Source organism: Corvus hawaiiensis, chromosome 18 (assembly GCF_020740725.1).
Source record: "Corvus hawaiiensis isolate bCorHaw1 chromosome 18, bCorHaw1.pri.cur, whole genome shotgun sequence".
Taxonomy (NCBI): Eukaryota; Metazoa; Chordata; class Aves; order Passeriformes; family Corvidae; genus Corvus; species Corvus hawaiiensis.
In genome coordinates, this window is record NC_063230.1 from 7196853 (window position 1) to 7214066 (window position 17214).

General features: G+C 43.2%; 1 protein-coding gene across 2 annotated transcripts in view; it reads left to right on the forward strand.

Annotated features, from left to right (window-relative positions):
* The first annotated feature begins 1309 nt into the window (after positions 1-1309).
* The window catches only part of MAPK1 (mitogen-activated protein kinase 1), a 36201-nt gene continuing 20296 nt past the window's right edge, over positions 1310-17214 (forward strand). Inside the window, exon 1 of one of the 2 annotated variants that reach the window (XM_048322370.1) lies at positions 1310-1640. In XM_048322370.1, the coding sequence (XP_048178327.1) occupies positions 1498-1640 (143 nt within the window). In that variant the 5' untranslated portion in view covers positions 1310-1497. The remainder of the gene's footprint in view (positions 1641-17214) is intronic. The other variant, XM_048322369.1, reaches the window with a different exon arrangement.

The window sequence follows — 17214 nt, forward strand, 5'->3', positions numbered from 1 at the left end:
TGTTTCTAAAGAGCAGAAGAACACATCATGGAAATGAAAGCATTATACACACATAAAAAATAATACATCAGAAGCATTATCCCACTCAAATACACAAAAACACAAGCTGTAGAGTTGAATGCCTGTTAAATACAGAGAGGAGTTTATTAGATTTTGTTGCTGTTCCCTGACAGCTTTTCCTCTTTCAGCCTAGGCTGGGTGGCACCTGGAGCCAGCCCCGCAGGGCCAGCCTGGCCCCAAGGGAGAGGCCTTGGGGACACCCGGGTGCGCAGCCGAACCCAGGGACTTCCCCTCACCCCGGGGCAGAAGCTGCCCGGAGCCCCGGCGAGCCGAGCGAGGGGTAATGAGGGGATCGCACAGCCGGGAGCAGCTGCGGAAAACTGCGGTGGTTCGGCCGATGGCAAAGGAAGCTGGTCTGGAGCAGGAAGGGCCAGAAGAAGGTGGGACGCCAGAAATGAGCTCGGGGAGTTGGGAGAAGCAAGACATTGTCAGGGACAGGGGTGGGGACAGCTTCAAAGCAGGGACAGCTGAGAAGCAGCAGAGATGTTGGGAGTGAAAATGTCAGTAGTAACCAGCGGTTGTTGTCAGGATCATTAGAGAACTGCAGAAAAAAAGTCACAACTGGAGTTACGATCCTTGAGCATAAACCCCTGCAAACAGGGAAAAGCTATTTTAGAAAAATTCTGCCTTGCAGGAAAACAGAAAAGGTACGACACTGTTGCAAGCAATGTTTAAAGCATGAGATAAACCTTCAACTGCGATTTCACCTCCCCTACAAAGTTTATTTACATTTATACGGGAAGCAGCGAACAGGAAAACGTAATTACATGTAAAAACAACACGCTAAAAAGAGGTTGCAAAACTGTGCGCTGCAGCAGGGGAGTGTCACAGATGACCTCGCCCTTCTGGCAGCCGCCGGGCTCCGGCGCTCGCAGCGCGGAGCGGGCTGGGAGCGAGCTGGGAGCGGGCTGGGAGCGGGCTGGGAGCGGGCTGGGAGCGAGCCGCCCGCTGAGCCCGGGCCGCGCCCGGCTCCATTTCCCGCCCGCCACCTGACGCCTCTAATGGCGCCGCACGGCCGCGCGCCCACGTGACCCGCCGCGCGCCCCACGTGACCCATGGCCGCCGCCCCCCCTCCCCAGCGGCTGCGGTTACCGCAGTCCCCGGCCCCGCCCCCGGCCCCGCCCCCTGCCGCGCGCGCGGCCCCGCCCCGCGCCGCTCCCTGCGCGCGCGCCCTCGCCCCCCCCCCCCCCCCCCCCCGCTTCCACCTCCCGGGCCGGGCGATGCGCGCGCGCGCGGCCGGCGGCGCCTCCTCAGAGCGGCCGCGGCGGGTTCGGCGCTGACGGGGCCGACGGGCCGGGAGCGGCGGAGCGGCCGGCGCCTCTTCCTTCCTCCTGCTCGTCCTCCTCTCTCCTCCCTCCCTCATCCTTCTCCTCGCCCCCCTCCTCGCCCGCCTCCGCCCCCCCGCACGCAGGCACCGCGGTTCCCGGCACGGACAACATGGCGGCGGTGTCGGGGGCAGGGGCTGCGGGCGGCTCCGCCAGCGCCGGCGGCCCGGAGATGGTGCGGGGACAAGTGTTCGACGTGGGGCCGCGCTACACCAACCTCTCCTACATCGGCGAGGGGGCCTACGGCATGGTGTGGTGAGTGCGGCCGCCGGGGCAGCGCCCTTGCCCCGGACAACTCCCTCCTCCCTTCCCTCCCTCCCTCCCGCCGCCCTGCCCGGCCGCGGGCCCAGCCCGCCCTTGCCCTCGGGGAGGGGGAGCAGCTCTGCTTCCCTCTCCTCAGCTCTGCTTCTCCCTGCGTGTTCCCGAGGTTGTCCCTCCGGCATCACCCTTCTTTGCCCTCCCTCCCTGCACCCCCCCATCCCTCCGTCGGTGGATGCAGCTGAGCGTCTCGTTTTGTTTCGCTCCTGCGTTTATTTTCTTTAATATCTTCTTCCTCTGGAGTTGGTCACTCTCGTTATTTCCGCCGTCTCCGTAGTGCGATTGCAGACGTTCAGGAAGGGGGGGAAGGTGGTAAATCCTGCTGGCAGCCCCGCGTCCCTCCCAGCGAGGGCTCACCTGGCTGCAGCAGCCCGAGGTCGCGGGGATAAAAAAGGTGAATCTGAGCATAGGAGTTGCTGCCGCTGCCTGACTTTGCTCAGGACGCGCTGTCTGTGCTGCAGAGCCGGCCGGATTAGTGCCTGCGTTAACGTGTGCAGGTGAAAGTTCTCTTCAGTTATCCTAGCTCTAGATTATATTGCATTATAAAGACTTAGACTAAGTCTCACTAAAAAGCGATCGTGTGTGTTTGCTCTGCGTAACATCGGTCTTAAAGAGCGAGGTTAACGAACTACAAAAAACGTGAACTAACTGGATAAAGAGTGTGAGATGGATTTTTTTAGCAATCTCAGTGAGCTGGGGTGATGCTGTGTGATCTGTGTATCTGTTGACTGGGTTATAAACCTGGCATGCTCAGTGACGTTACTTAGGATTTCATATTTTGTCTTCCATTAGTAAAACCCCTTCCATTAGTTAAAAAACATATTTACTCCTGAGATAACCTAAAGGATACAGGTGAAAAACTCTTTTTTGTTGTTGTTTTATCAACTTTCTTCCAGCACTGCCTCTGTTTCTTCAGTAGGATTTTTGACCAGAGATACTAAATGAGACTTACTTACAGGCTGTGACTTCATGAAAGCTTTATCAGCATTAATTTCTCTCTCTGATAAGGAATCTTTTGTAAAGCAGTGCATTTCTCAGCAAGGACACCTCACAGCCTTCAGCTGTGTGTTACAGATTTTTATAGCTGTAGGTTTTTGCACATAGTCACTGAATTGTGCTGGCCTGTCAGGATGAAGTCATTGTGTGTTTCAGGGAGGGGAGCTTTCATCTAGGCCTGAGTTTAGCTGGGAGATGAGCCTCTCTTGTGTTGTGGCCTTCACTTTTTTTTTTTTTTTGCTACGGGAAGAACCTTCAAAATGTAAATCAGAAATCCCATTTACAGTGTAAAAATATCCTTGTTATTGTTTCAGTGTTAGAAATCGCAGCAATATATCCAGTCCAAAACTTGTTGATGTAGCTTCTGGTACAGGCTGTATTTTATTATGGTTATTTTATCATCTGAGCCAGGGCAAGGAAACGGGTGCAGATAATCTCAGTAGTGGCTGCACTGGTTTGCATTCACAGTCAGGTTTCTGAAGGTCCTGAGGAATAGCACTGCCAAGGTGTGTGCTGGGGACAGTCCAGTTCACATCAACGAGGTGTTAAAAACTGTGTTTCACAGACAAACTGAAAAGCTAAACTATTTCACCACAGATCAGGGACTTCGAGAAGCAGCACAATGGCAGTTGATGCCCTTTTTTGGCATCCCTGTGCCAGTGAGCAGATACAGGGGAAATGGGGCCACTTCTGCCCCTCCAAATAGTGTGTGGTAAACTTCTGCACTGAAGCTGTTTCCCCTCCAAATCCAAAAGGTTTTTTATTTGAAAGCTTCTTCTCACACTTTGTGTCTGCTGTGAATGCTGTACAAAATTACTAACAAAAATTCTAAATCTCCAGTTCAGTTGAAATATGCACTTGGATTCTGTGTTTTCTACTCTAATTTATTAATGTAAAATGTCACGTTATGTATTTTGTGCTCTTGATTATTGCTCTTGTGCCTTGGGTGTGAAATGACAGGGAACAAAGTCTCAGTTTATACTGTGTACTTGGTCAGGAAAGTGTTGGATGCACTTGTAGTTAATGCCATAGCAGCTGTGCTGTTTTGTAGTGACTGCGATGAAATGCAATTACCTATCAATCACAGCCATGCAGGTTGTGCAGTTTAATGCTCTGTGTTTCGTGTTTTGCTTTGGTTGCTAATGCAGTGAGGATCTGCAGAAGCTTCTCCCTTGGGGGGTGGCGTAGAGGGCAAGCTGTGAGTGTGCAGATGGAGATGTTTCCTGCAACTACAAAATCCATTTAAATTTGTACACTTTAATAAAGGAAAGCAAAGCAGGCTCTGATGGTTTTGTTTTAAACCCGCAGCTAATGTGGACCTCTTCGGAGATGATGGTTATTTACAAGTACACTGTGCCATAAGGCTTGTTATATGGCAGACGAATGTCTTTTGACTCTTAAAATCCTTCACTCTCTTTCTCGTTTTTATCCTGATTCTTATGTTTCTAGATTATTGGATTAGGGATTTGAAAACAATAAAATGCTTTTGATTATATGAGTAAAAGGGCAAATGAAGTATTCTTCGGGTAGTGCTGTTACGATCAGTCTTCCATTTTGATTTTTGCAGCAGAGAGAATAATGTTTGAGAAATATTGATCACAACATAAAATACCAGTACAGGAAATAGAGGAAGATGTTGGCTGAAGAGACTGTATGTGAATGTTCTCTCATCTGGGTTTGAAAACCTTTAAAGGCATTTAACTATTTTCCCTAGTGCAGTCATTTTTTTACATAATCAGGTTTTGAGTAAAAATAAACTCAGCAGAGCAGTATATTTACTGCTGTGTTGTGGTTGCACTTTCTCAGCTTCGTAAGCAGAAAAGGCACGTTATCAGGCCAAACCCCATCCTAATGTCCTCCAGTTCAACTCTGCCAAAAACGTTCAGCCTGTGATACAGGCTTGTGCCTTACTCTTGTTGCAGAGGGTGAAGTGGCAGGAGGTGGATCCTTGTCAGAGCCCCTTTCTAACCGTTTTTGTTTTGGTCATTCTGCGTGTGAAACTAGGGGGTGAGCACAGAGCAAAGTTTGAGCCAAGATCCTCAGCACTTCCTAGGACTGCAGGACATTCTTTGAACAATTACTTAGTCATACAGTCATGTTTGTTACTCTCAGTTAATTTATCCAAATATATGTAAATATTGTGTTGTCTTCTTCCCCTCTGCTTTCACTTAAGAATTAGTTGTTTTGAGAGGGGTTGGTGCAAAGTTCTTTAGGTGACTTTCTCTTTCATTCATTGATAGGGCGTTATTGACATCAGAGTCAGATGGAACCCACTTTTAGACCAGGTCTGAAAGTTTCAGAAATACCTTTCAGACACAACAAACTGGGAAAAATTTTTGGGATTGTTTCTTTCTCCCCGAATGTGGGCTTGGTTTTATTATTAGTAGTAGTATTTTTTTAAAGCAGCCTGTTAACAAGCCATACTTCAAATACACTGGAACAGCAATAAAAACATGATAGAGCTGAGCTTTAAATTTCCGGCGTGACTTGTTCTTCATCCAGTTGGTCAGTAGTAATTTGGCAAGGAATATAATTTGACAGTAAAAAAAGAATTGTTTTGGAAAGAAGTGGTGAATTGAATGTGATAGGGATGTTCTCATTTTTATCCTAGTTTTTGGAAGCTTTTTTGGTCATCAAGCTTATATGAATGTGAAGTAATATCAGTGCTTCAAATAACTGCTTATAAATAAGCAGTTGAATGCAGATGAGTGCAGTTGGAAGAAAATAATTTTCAAGCTCAAGTCGTTGATTTCTTGCTTTGAGTTTGCATTGTTACAAAGAGAGCTTTGTGTTACTGATGTGCTGTGAAAGAGTGATATTAGAAGTTAGGTAGTCAATAGATAAATGTTAAAGTGATGCTGAAAAGAATATTTCAAATATTTGGCAGTAGATTCTTTAAAGTTACACTTCTCTCTACTGTCTCATGGAACAGCCCTACTTTTAGAGCCTTGATAATTTAAAATGAAGAGAAGCATATTAATAAAGAAACTAAAATCAGAAAGAAATCAGGAATAGAATGATCTGCAAGGCGTAGGTATTTATATTTAAACATGAAAACTTGAATGGGATTGATGGTTGCCTAATAGTTTCTTTCGAGTTACATAAAAAGGTAGCTTTTTCATCCTCTGTGGGGGTCAGACTGATTTTTGGGGTGGTCTGCTCAGTGGCAGTGATCAGAAACAGCCTGTCGTGTTTGTTCTGTTAACTCTTGCCTTGATCCAGAGAGAGAGAGCCCTTTAATGATGGAGCCAGCGCAGGGATCCGTGTCCCTGTTTGCGTGTGCTTTTAGGGAGCCCAGGTTGAGTATGGGTAATTAACATGTTCTGTCTGCGTGATAAGGAGAACAGGGAGCTGATACAAGTTAGCCAACCCTCCCGTGCAAGGATCAGAGGAGGGAATTAGGGAGTGTAATTGGTGGCTAGTTATCAGCTTCTTCCCTCTGGGGAGAAGGCAGATGTAAGCACTTCCCTTCAGTCACTCAGGCTTCTAGCACTTGCCTAACCTGGCGTGGGAACCCAGAGAAGCAATTAGAGCTGCTTTTCCTGCTCTTCCCAGTGATGGACAGGTGGGCCCTCACAAGCTGTGCAGCAGGGATGGGCAGCAGCCACTTGCTCTGTGTCAGAGCTGTCTTCCAAGTTTGTGGAAGATGAGAGGTAGCAACTTTTGCTGCCAGCCCAAAGCAGTGGGATACTGGCTTAGCTGGAGAGTGCAGCTCATGGACACTTGCATTTTATAAATAAATACACATTTTTGTAGCAAAGCATGATCCATCCCATGGAAACAGACAGAGATAACTTATGGGTTTTCTTTGAAGCATGCTTTATTAAGGAAAAAAGGCTTATATGTTCACAGCATCTGTATGTGGCTGCGTCAGTCCATCTCCCATACCCTTACATATGATTCTAGTACCTGTTGCCTGCCTTCCATCAAATCTTGCAGATGGTGGAAGTCTTCAAGATGGGAAGATATTCTGCAAGTTTTGCAAAAATAGGTATTTTGCTAGAGTGAAGAGATCCTATATGCTGCTCCACTGGGGAAGAGATTGCATCAGGTCACATGTGAGAAATCAGACTCCCCAAGGAGATATGACATGCCCCAGTTTCACAGATGGATTTATTGGTAGTCCTGAGACTAGAAATGTGTATTTGTAGGACACCAGGCTCTGTTAGTTCAGTGGCTCCTTGTTCAGGGGTGGGGATCTACAGCCCACAGAAGAGTTGGTGCTTTACCAACTGAGTAGGTGTAGAGCTCAGCTTGTGTTGAAAACTAGTACTTCGCCAACATAGTAATTTTTTTAATGCTTTTTCTGTTGATGCCTTGTCATAGGTTTCAGCTGTGATCTAGAAATGAAAATAACTGATTGATTTGGTATTTAATGAAAATATTTTATGACATCTTGCTATGGAATATTTCACAGCCTAATGTAGGTTGAAAGGGACTTTCTGAGGTCATGTAGTCCAACCTCCTACTCAAAGCAGGACTGATGTCAAAATTAGACCAAGTTGCTCAACGTGTCCACTCAATATTTCCAAAATCTCCAGGGATGGAGATTCTACATCTATGGGCAGCTTCTGGTTTTAGTGTTGAACCAATTGTCCAGTGAAACTTTGCCCCTTAAAAATATGAGAGTTTGCCTTGCTGCAACTCGGGACCATCCCCTCTTGTCCTTTGTACTCTTTGTCTCTGAGAGGAGTCTGGATCACTTTTCTCAGTGATTCCCCTTTATGTAACTTAAAAGAGCAGTTGGATGTTTACCATCACCACCCCCTTTTTCCCTCCTAGCCTATACAAACCCAGTTTCTTCAATTTTTTTTCTCTAATGTCACATCCTTCTGTTCCCTGTGCATCCTAATGGTTTTCTGCTGGATTTAGTCCAGTACTGGGAGGGAGGAAAACTGGGTGCAGAATTCCAGATGTGCCCTCACAGCAGGAATCAGTTCCCTTGACCTGCTGGCTGCGCATGTAACGCAGCCCAGTCCTTGGTCAGCCTTTGTCGCTGGGAGCTGGCACTGCTCGTGGATGAAGTTGGATGTTGTTCTGATAATTTGGAGAATGCTTTCACTTAAAGTGAAGTATTTTAGGAACTTTTAAAATAATATCTGGAAAAAAATCCCAAACCCAGAAACATTTTATTAAGTGATTTCTATTGTATTTGATTTTGATTTCCAGATCACTTAAATGAAGTGTATGGAGCTATAAACATATTCAAAAATATAACTTTTTATTTTACTGTATTGTAAGGTAAATAAAAATAATAGTGTAATAATGTGAAATTCAGCAGTGTAGTTTGTTTCAGGTGATTTGTCTGTGTAAAATCTACATTCTACTAGTTGGCAGGACAGTTATTAAAGATGGTGGTTTGCTTGGGGATGAATCTCCTTTTCAGAAGGGAGCTTGTTTTCCTTTGGTTTAATACAACTTTTGGGTATATGAAGAAGCTATTCTCAAACTCATCTTTTTGCAAGATGCACAAAAATCCAAATACACTTCATTGTCAGCTTTGAGCAGATAGATTAATAAGATCCAGTTCGTAATAAATGTCACTGATTCAGATGGGATTATTTGATGAGCTATTGGTAGATACTTTGGCAGGGTTTCCCGTGCTCCATCGAGGTGCAGGAGTTGGTTTCTGTTTCACAAGCATTCCTGTCTCCACCCATTTCCGCTGAGGAGAGCCAGCACAGGGACAGCCTCGGGTCCCCTCAGCCCCTTCTGCACCCGGGAGCCTCCTGGTGCCCCGGCTGCCTCCACGCTGCCTGGGCTTGTGTTGTGCCCCTCCAGCCCAGTGACCTCTTAGTGGTGGATTAAATACTGGTTTGTGTATATATGTCTTGTAGAAAGGCTGTAATAGAAATATTTTTCTGTTAGATTGGGGCAGGATCTTCACAACAGTCCTGTTTTAGCAGCGTTGCGGTGCACATGTTTTTACTGTCCATCTGGTTTGCAGTACCCAAAATCCCAACTGCCTAAGTTCTCTTAAGAGGAAATCTCTTCTCTTGGAAGTCCTTCTTTTGTATTTTAAGAGAATTTTCATAAAATACTGAAATACTCTGTGGTGATTAGGATGCAAATGAGAGTTTTTGTTACATGGTGGGAAGTAATTCGTCTGTGTTGTAGGTATGTTTTAAGTACCAGCAACTCGCAATTAGGCTTACAGATTATAATGTGCAATTGCTTCATTTTGCAGATTCTCTTAAAATTAGCAGATGCCACTGTGGCACCTTACTTCTTGCCTGTTTGGAAGGAAGGCAGATTGCTCCACAAATATTGCTGATGTAAAATTTAAGATAATTTGAGCACTCCAAATCAATACTCCCCAAAATGCTTCAGTCCAGAATTTGCCCAATTTTATTGGGATTTGGATGTTGCAAAATATCCCAAATTACATCCAGGTTGACTTTTATATTGTATTTTTTTAAAGTGTTTCATAATTGTGAAATAGCTTCCTTTCAGCTACAGTAGCCAGAGTGTTTTAATGCTGATACCGCCTCTGAACAAAACACCAAGCTGTGAGTATGCTGAGGGTTTACTGTTGGCATGTCTTGTTAGAAAGGTGGAACAAACATGCAGAAAATGCCTTGTAATCAGATATGAAGGGAAATAACTTCTGATAGTGGTGAGATGCACACTCAGTGCAAGTGGTTTGGTTGTTTTGTTGTGTTTTGGTTTGCAAGTGAAATACTGAACTAACCACGGCAGAGTGGACAGTAGCAATGACCTTGTTTTCATCCGTGCTTTGGGATAGTTTTCATTTTGCACTGACATTTCTACATCAGGTTTAGGAAAATCTCTGCTTTTTAGTGTACATGGATGATTTTGTTCTATTTTCTGTTGGAATGAAATACTGTGAACTATCTCTTCTGAAGATTTATGTGGCTTGGAATCAATTAAATAAGCTGATTTTAGGAGGAGTATCTGAGATATAAGTCAAATTAGAACCTTAGCAGACAAAAGACTAAACCACACTGAAGGATTTGTTAATCCCATCACCACTCACAGCTCTCTGGCAGTGCTCTCCCTTCTCTCCAGGAAAGGAGAAATGTTTCCTGCATGCATTTATGGTTCCTGCTTTGCTGCTTGGGGATGTGGTGGTTGTTTTCCAGGCTCTGGAGTAAGAGTGGTGATGTTACTGACCTCTCCTTTTTTATTGTGGTGGCTTTTTGTTGCCCCTTGGGGAGCCTTAAGCGCAGGGGGACAAGGTGGGCACCTCATGGGCTGTGTGGAGGCTGAGTTCTCCTGGCAGGCCCAGACACCCGAGCTGAGCTTTCCAGAGCTGAGCTTTGCAGGGCTGACCTGTGCTGATCTCGGGCTGTGTTGCTGCTGCAGGGGCAGCTTTTCCCTCCACGCCTCCCCTCTATCATTTCTTCCTCCACTCCTGTGCTGGGGCCTGCACAGTTGGAGCATTTGCTGTGTTGGAAAGCTGGTTTAGCTGAAGAGTGACTTAATAAAACAGTAAAATTGAAAGGTGATAAGTTGAAATGATGGACACAAAGCCCTGTGAGTGCTGGTGCTGACACAGGAAGGGAACAGGACTATGCAGGTAAAGGCTTCTTTACTGTTCCTGCTTCAACTTTGAGTGGCTTCAGTTCTCTGAACTGACACAAAAAAGGGCACTGCTCATATCAAAAAAGTGAGAAAGGCATGTGAGGCACAAAAGGGAGAGTGAACCACAACCACTCCTTTGAATGCAGTGAGACTTAGGTTGTCTCATGTTGTGGAGCTCTTACAATTTTAGCCCAAAATTCATTCCCACAGTAATTTATATATTGAGAAGAAAAATAGTGATATTTAATATCGTAATATTTTATCAAAAGCAATGGGTGCCTTTGGAATCAAGGGTCTATTTCACAGATAGCCAAAGGCCTTTTAAACATAGCAGTGAAGTTTGTTAAATTTGGCATCAATGCTATCAAAGGAAATACTGGCAGTGGAGAACCAGTAAACCTCTAAAATAGGGAAGGGAAGTGGGAAGGGAAGAAGTAGATAAAGTGAGATGTAAGAGTTTTCTATTTTCTGAAGACGAAGTGAAGTGGCATAAAACAGAGTAGGCATACATGGTGGTTTGAAGTCACAGTGTTCTACAGCTAAAGGCATGGAAAGAAAAATACGTATTAGAAGAGATTGAGAGAATTGATTTTTTTTCCAAACAACTAAGATTAATCAAAACACCATAAATTAAATAACATCTTTAGCCAAACAGTACAGAACCTTGGGTGAAATAGCCAATATTTTTTTAATGCTAGTATTAAGGTGTAGTTCTAGAACTGCTGCTCTTCATAGTTCTGTTTAGTAGGTGCTAACAAAACACAAATCATCTGGTCTGCCACACCCAGGTTTATGAATTGACTGAGCTTCTGGCAAAAGTAATTAATTTAACAGACTCCATTTTGCATGACTAGCTGTTTGTTTTCAAAATACTAGGAGTGATCTAAGAAAATACACTATTAAGTAATTATTATCTGCATAGTAAATAGCTTAAAATTGAATTTTTTGCAAGGATCCATCAAATTCTGAAAAATAAAATTGTGTCTTTGTAACCTATTCGAGCCTAGAATTGTTTGAATTGGAAGGGACCTTAAGCATCGAGTAGGACCGACCCCCTGCAGGGCCACCTTCCACTGAACCAGGTTGCTCCTGCAACTCCAGCCTGGTCTGGCACACTTCCAGGGGTGGGGCATCCACAGCTTCTCTGGGAAGCCTGTGCCAGTGTCTCACCAGTATCAATTAGAATTATTTGAGCAGATGCAATGAAATGAAATGAAAGCAAATCTCCTTAGGAGGTTATGAAGGTGCCTTAAGAATTTGTGGTGTGAAGGGTAATAACCTGTAGTAGATCAGATCTGAGTAAAATCGCTTCAGAGTAATTATTCACCTTTGTCATGGGAGGAAGGAGTTGGCGTAATTGTAGCAGGAAGCTTTATTATCAGGATTGATTTGGATTGTTAAGAGGAAGATGACTGAAGCAGTAGATGGTAGAGGTGAAGGTAATGCTGTTCCAGTTTGACCCAGTAAGCCTCAGAGGTTGACTAAAAGCATGGTGGAGTCTGCAGGGGTCACATGGGCACCTTGCTATGGTTGTGGTAAAATAAAGGGCACTCATTTAGAAATTATATTTCTTTTCTGCCTTGTTGGAAAAGAAAACAATCAACTTTGAAAGAAATATCAAACAAAAATAATTTGTTTAGGTATCTTCTATAATAAAAAATGAACCAAAGCCTTAGTAATGATCATTTGGTGATAAGCAACAGATGACAAGAGTAAGGAATATGCAGATACATATATAAAATATATAAAGAACATGAGGACTTTGTAAGTATGACAATTGCTTTGCAGAGGGGTCATGATAAAAGTTTTAGAAACCCCAAAGCGATAACCTATCCATTGTTACAAGAATCTTGACAGATTAAAAACTACTTAAAAAGCCTCAAACCAGCCCCAAGATTTTCAAATAACATTTAGTTAGGAGTTTTCAGGTAAGGCCAGATTCATACTGCTGCAAATTGGATCACATCTCCTGTATAGTTATTTTAATGTTCCCTTGTTGCTCAGTTGTCTCCTGCTGCCATTTTTGTAACAAGAAAGCGGGGACCAATTGTCAGTGGTTTTCAGTGGGGAGCTGTGTGTCATAGCAGGTCTTGTACCTAGACTTGCTCTGAGCTATCTCAAGGTTGAATTCAAGTTTTTTGGCCTCTTTTTTCATTATAAGCTGTCAGTGCTTATGGATGTTTCCCAAAGACTAAGAAGGTAATAATCAATGGGGAGTGTTTGTAGCAAACCAATAGATGATTCCAGAGTCCTGAATTACAGCTTATTTGACTTTTGCCCTCAGAGTAGGATGAAGGAGTACATGGTGCTCCTGTTAAAGTTGTTATAAAGTTGTTGTAAAGCAACTAGAGCCTCAAGGCTGAAGGGTTTTTTATTTGTTTGTTGTTTTTCAAAGAATCTAATAGTGAGGTAACTCCATTTTCATGGGTTGCTGACTTTCTGACATGGTAGGAGTTAGTCTGTAAAACTAAATCTTTAATGGAGAAAAGTAGAAGTGTATTAAGACGGCCCTGTTTCTGTAGTTTATTTCCTGAATTCACAGCTTCCAAACCTAAGAAACGCTTTGTTATTGAAAACGTCTTCTAGAGAAAGCTGAGAAATCAGAACGAAAACTGAGTGCAACATGGGTTGTCTGTTCATAAACTGAGGTTTCTTGAAACACGGCAAATGTATCCCAATATGAGTAGGCACTTGTTCCTTCTAAAACCAGGTGCTGATTTTGTAAATTAGTGCTAATAAAAAAGCCTCATGAACAATACACTTATTTCTCTTCAAAATGTTACGAATAAATAAAGGAAAGTAACAAATATTTCTAGTAAACATAGGTGTTTACAGTTGGCTACAAAAAATACATTAAACAGTGTAAAAATGACACATTACTCAGTGTCCTCAAATAGTCTTTGACTATTTTTATCCTTCTTCCAGTCTTTTCTCTTTATTAAAAAAAAAATACACTATGATGGTGGCTTAATCATGTAGAAGAAGAAACTAATTATTCTGAAGAATCTGGAAGGGTTAACATCTGATCATTAAAAAAAAGCCCGCCAAAAAATCCCAAAACCCTCTGCAAATCTGCACTTCTGCAACCACCTTCCCCCACCCCCAAAAATTGTAGCGAACAGTCTGTTAGGGTGGTTGTTACTGTCTCATAATATTGCATTATTTTATTTACAGCAGTCTTAAAAATAAGTTTAAGCTATTTGCATTGTAACTTGATAAATGTCAGTGTGTTGTGGAAATGGCCATGATTGAGCTAAATGTAGACTGAATGAAAAGAATAAAGATCTCCATAGATCAGCTTGCTTGCTGGGAATTATTTTTGCCTTTCCTATTCTGAATGTAAGCAGAATTATCCAATATCTCAGAAAGATTCTTATCTCTGGATATGCCCTTGGAATCCTGTTTCCACAGCAACACAAAGCTACTGATAAAAAAATCCCTTTTAAACTTCAAATCGTCTTTTATTTAGAGTTGTAATTAGGATGTTTGCCGGTAGCATTGTGTATTTTGTGTGTGTGCGCGTATGCTGAGAGCAGCCTGTGAAACAGCCACGAGGTGAATAATCCTCAAAGTGTTGGAAGAACATCCCATGCTGGGGAAAGCGTGCAGGCAGCGTGGCAGAGGAGCAGGCAGTTGTTTTTCAGTGTGAAGGACCAGCCCTCTGTGGGATGCAGGGACTGCCAGGAGCTGGCTCCTTTCCTGCCGGCAGCTGCAGCATGCTCTCACTTGTTCCCGTTCTGCCCCAAATGAAACATGCGAGGAATAGGAATGGGTGGAAGAACATGCAGCAGGCATTGTGGGCAGAAGGGGCTGAGCTTTGGCACTCGGCCACATGTGCCTGGTGAAAAGCTTCCCTCCCCTGAGCCGGCAGTGCTGTGGGCTCAGAGCTCAGAGCTGCGGTGCCTTTCTGGTCACTGCTCTTGGAAGCAGCCCCTCCCTGGGCTTCTGTTTAAAAAGGAAGTTGGTACCAGAGAGTAGAAGGATAAAAACTGGCTTTAAAAGTTATGTGGTGCAACTTCTTGGGTTATAAATGGTCATTTGTTTATTTTGTACAGTTGCGCTTGATGTTTTACTTAGTCAAAACTTTGTTATATATTTACAAGATATTTAAAATCAGGAACGATAAACTCTGCTACTGGGGCTTGTACTGATTTTCACATGATGTTGCAAAAGTATCTAAATAACAGTGCTGTTGCAGGTTGTCATAGGTTGCTAACCACAGCTTGAAACAGGAGTAATGTTGTGGCTACAACAGTTGGGCAGTTGCAAAATCTGCATTTAAATTTATCACATTACAGATAAATAGCACTCACAGCTGAATAGTTGCTTCAGCTTGTGAGGCTGCGCATGATTGGGGCGGAAATAAATCCTTCTATCTGAATATTTAAAGTGTTGGTGACTAGATTCATCATAATGGTACAGTTCTGTGGGTAATGATCAGTACGTGTGCTTAACGATTAGAAAGCTATAAACTGGCACTCTAAAAGTTGTTAATATGGGAACTGTTGTTCGCACTTTACAGATTTTTATCTTCTCTGGAAAAAAGTCAAGATAATAGAAAGTTCCTGACTTCAGAAGATGTCCCAATTAACTGCTTCATTGCAAATATAACCAGTTGTTGTGAGGTTTAGTAGAAGCTGACAGCCCAGACAAATACATTACACTGTGCACACTGGGACAGCACTGCCAGAATACAAATAATCTAAATTTAGGATCCGCTGGGAGGCGGATGGGATGTGCTGTGGAGCTGATCCTGGTCGGACTGCAGGGGGAGTACGGGTGATCAGGAGTCATACAATGAGATCTGTAATTCCAGCTGAGACTGGAACGAACCCATGAGATGAACCCGCGGAGCTGAGCTGGTGCATGGGCTGCAGGGGGGGATGCACCAGGGCCTGCATTTGCACCTTCAGAGTGGTTTTGTTTGCAAACACTAAAATGCACACTATGAGCAGCGCGTTTCTTCAGCAGAGCTCTGGAGAGGAGAGTGTAAATGCTGGTGGCAGGCAATGAACAGTTGGATGAAGCGAAAGCTTGGGAAATGATTCAGCCTGCCTTACAAAGGACCCAGTTTTGTGAGTTTATGGTGTTTCCTGCATAGTCAATTGGTTATTTCAATATGGCTTCATAGGCCAAATAGGGGTCTGGTTGTAGCCTGACTCTTCAGTTCCACTAAAGTTCAGTCTAATGTAGCTTTTACAGTTTTCTATAGCATGTGTCAAATTGAGAAAGCATTTTTAAAGGGTCACAGAGTTTACTTAAAGCAATATGTGCTTTAAGAGCTGTGACTGAGAATGTGAAATGGTGTTAACTAGATAATACAGTTTCTCAGTGTACCTGTGTTATACATGACATTTAAAATATTACGCACAAGCAAGTGTACCTGACTGCTTGTATGATTAGCTTCTTGCTCATAGAAATTGAGATAATCCCTTGGATGTTTAATCATGTTACAGAAAGGCTCATCTTTCAAAAAGTGTGACACCAGAAATAAATCCAGTGTCCCTTTTAATGTTTCAACCAGACAGTGTTTCAGTTTTGCTCTCATCAGCTGAGGCAATGAAAGCTTAGGTGTGTTAATGTGGGGAGATCTGATACAAAGAGAGAATGACTGTATGGGGAAAGTACCCTGGAGAGGAAATTGATTGCATCTTTACTCCAAATACGCAGCCTTTTTCCTCACTGAATCATGTGTATTATAGTTGAACCATCAGAATGCAAAATTATCTATCCTTTTCTAAATAACAGCAAAAACCTTTTGCTAAGAAAATGCTTTAAGGACTGTAGGTGAAACAGCTACAAGAGGGGGAATCTTGGTATATTTAATTGAAGAATTCATGTTCATTAATCTGTACAAGGAAAGATACGTATTTTCCATCAATAAACAACCTTTGCTTGAGAAGCAATAACTGATTTATCAAATGTTGTAAGAGACTAGGAGCTTTTATTTAAGCAGCATCAACTGGTAAATATTGGCATTTTGTCTTTTTGTACTCTGCATAGATGCTGCTGTCCAGTCCTTTGAAAGGAAGTAAGATTCTGCATTGTGGCAGAAAAAATGCTCGAGTCAATACAAAGGAGGAGGCAGGAGGTTTGTTTATAATGATGAAATGGCCCGTAGGATTCTTCCATTTCTTTCCCAAATCCAGGGTGTTCATGCTTCAGAGTTATTTCTAGTTTTGTTTTCTGCTTGTGACCAACCTCACCGGTCTATTGTAAGCACCACAGGTGATGAGCTAAGAAAATTACTGGAGCCCAAGTTCTCTTGGAGGCGATGCCAAGTTCCACTTACGGCACTTGGTTATTATCTATTTTGGGACTGAGGAACTGCTAATGTGTTATCTATACATATGCAGTAGCAACAGTTGTAATGAATACTTGCTCAGCATGTGGCATTTCAAAGCTCCCCATGGAGCATTTGAGTTCAGTGTTTCTAGAGGAAAATAAATGGTGCCATCTGTGGGTACAGACCAGGGTTAGGGATGCAGGCAGGTCAAAGGGATTATGTGGGGAAAACCGTTCAAAGAGGGTGTCATTACATATACATGTGCTGTATGAAGATCTTACTGATGACCCTAATTGACTGAATTATATGTCAATTTTAATAATGAAAGTGAGAAATTTTAAACACTTTTGCATCCAGTGGTGACAGTACCATCTCAAAAACACCTTGTTGCACCATATCTCCGCTTAGTGGTAGAAGAGCCTTGATGTGGCCAGGCATTTGAATTCCTCTGAGGCATCCTTTTCTAGCTGGATTTTTGTACTTGATTCTGCTTTACCTGGTCACCAGGTACCTGGATGTCTCAGCAGAGTAAGACCAGTTAAAAGAGTTTCAAAGGAAGTTCTGGGACTCAATTATAGAAAATTGGTGGGATGTGAAGCCTCTTTGGCTACTATGCTTATATTTTTATATGGAATAGCTGGGGCTAACAGAAATGTATGGGAATGTAGGCTTGATTATTTTTTA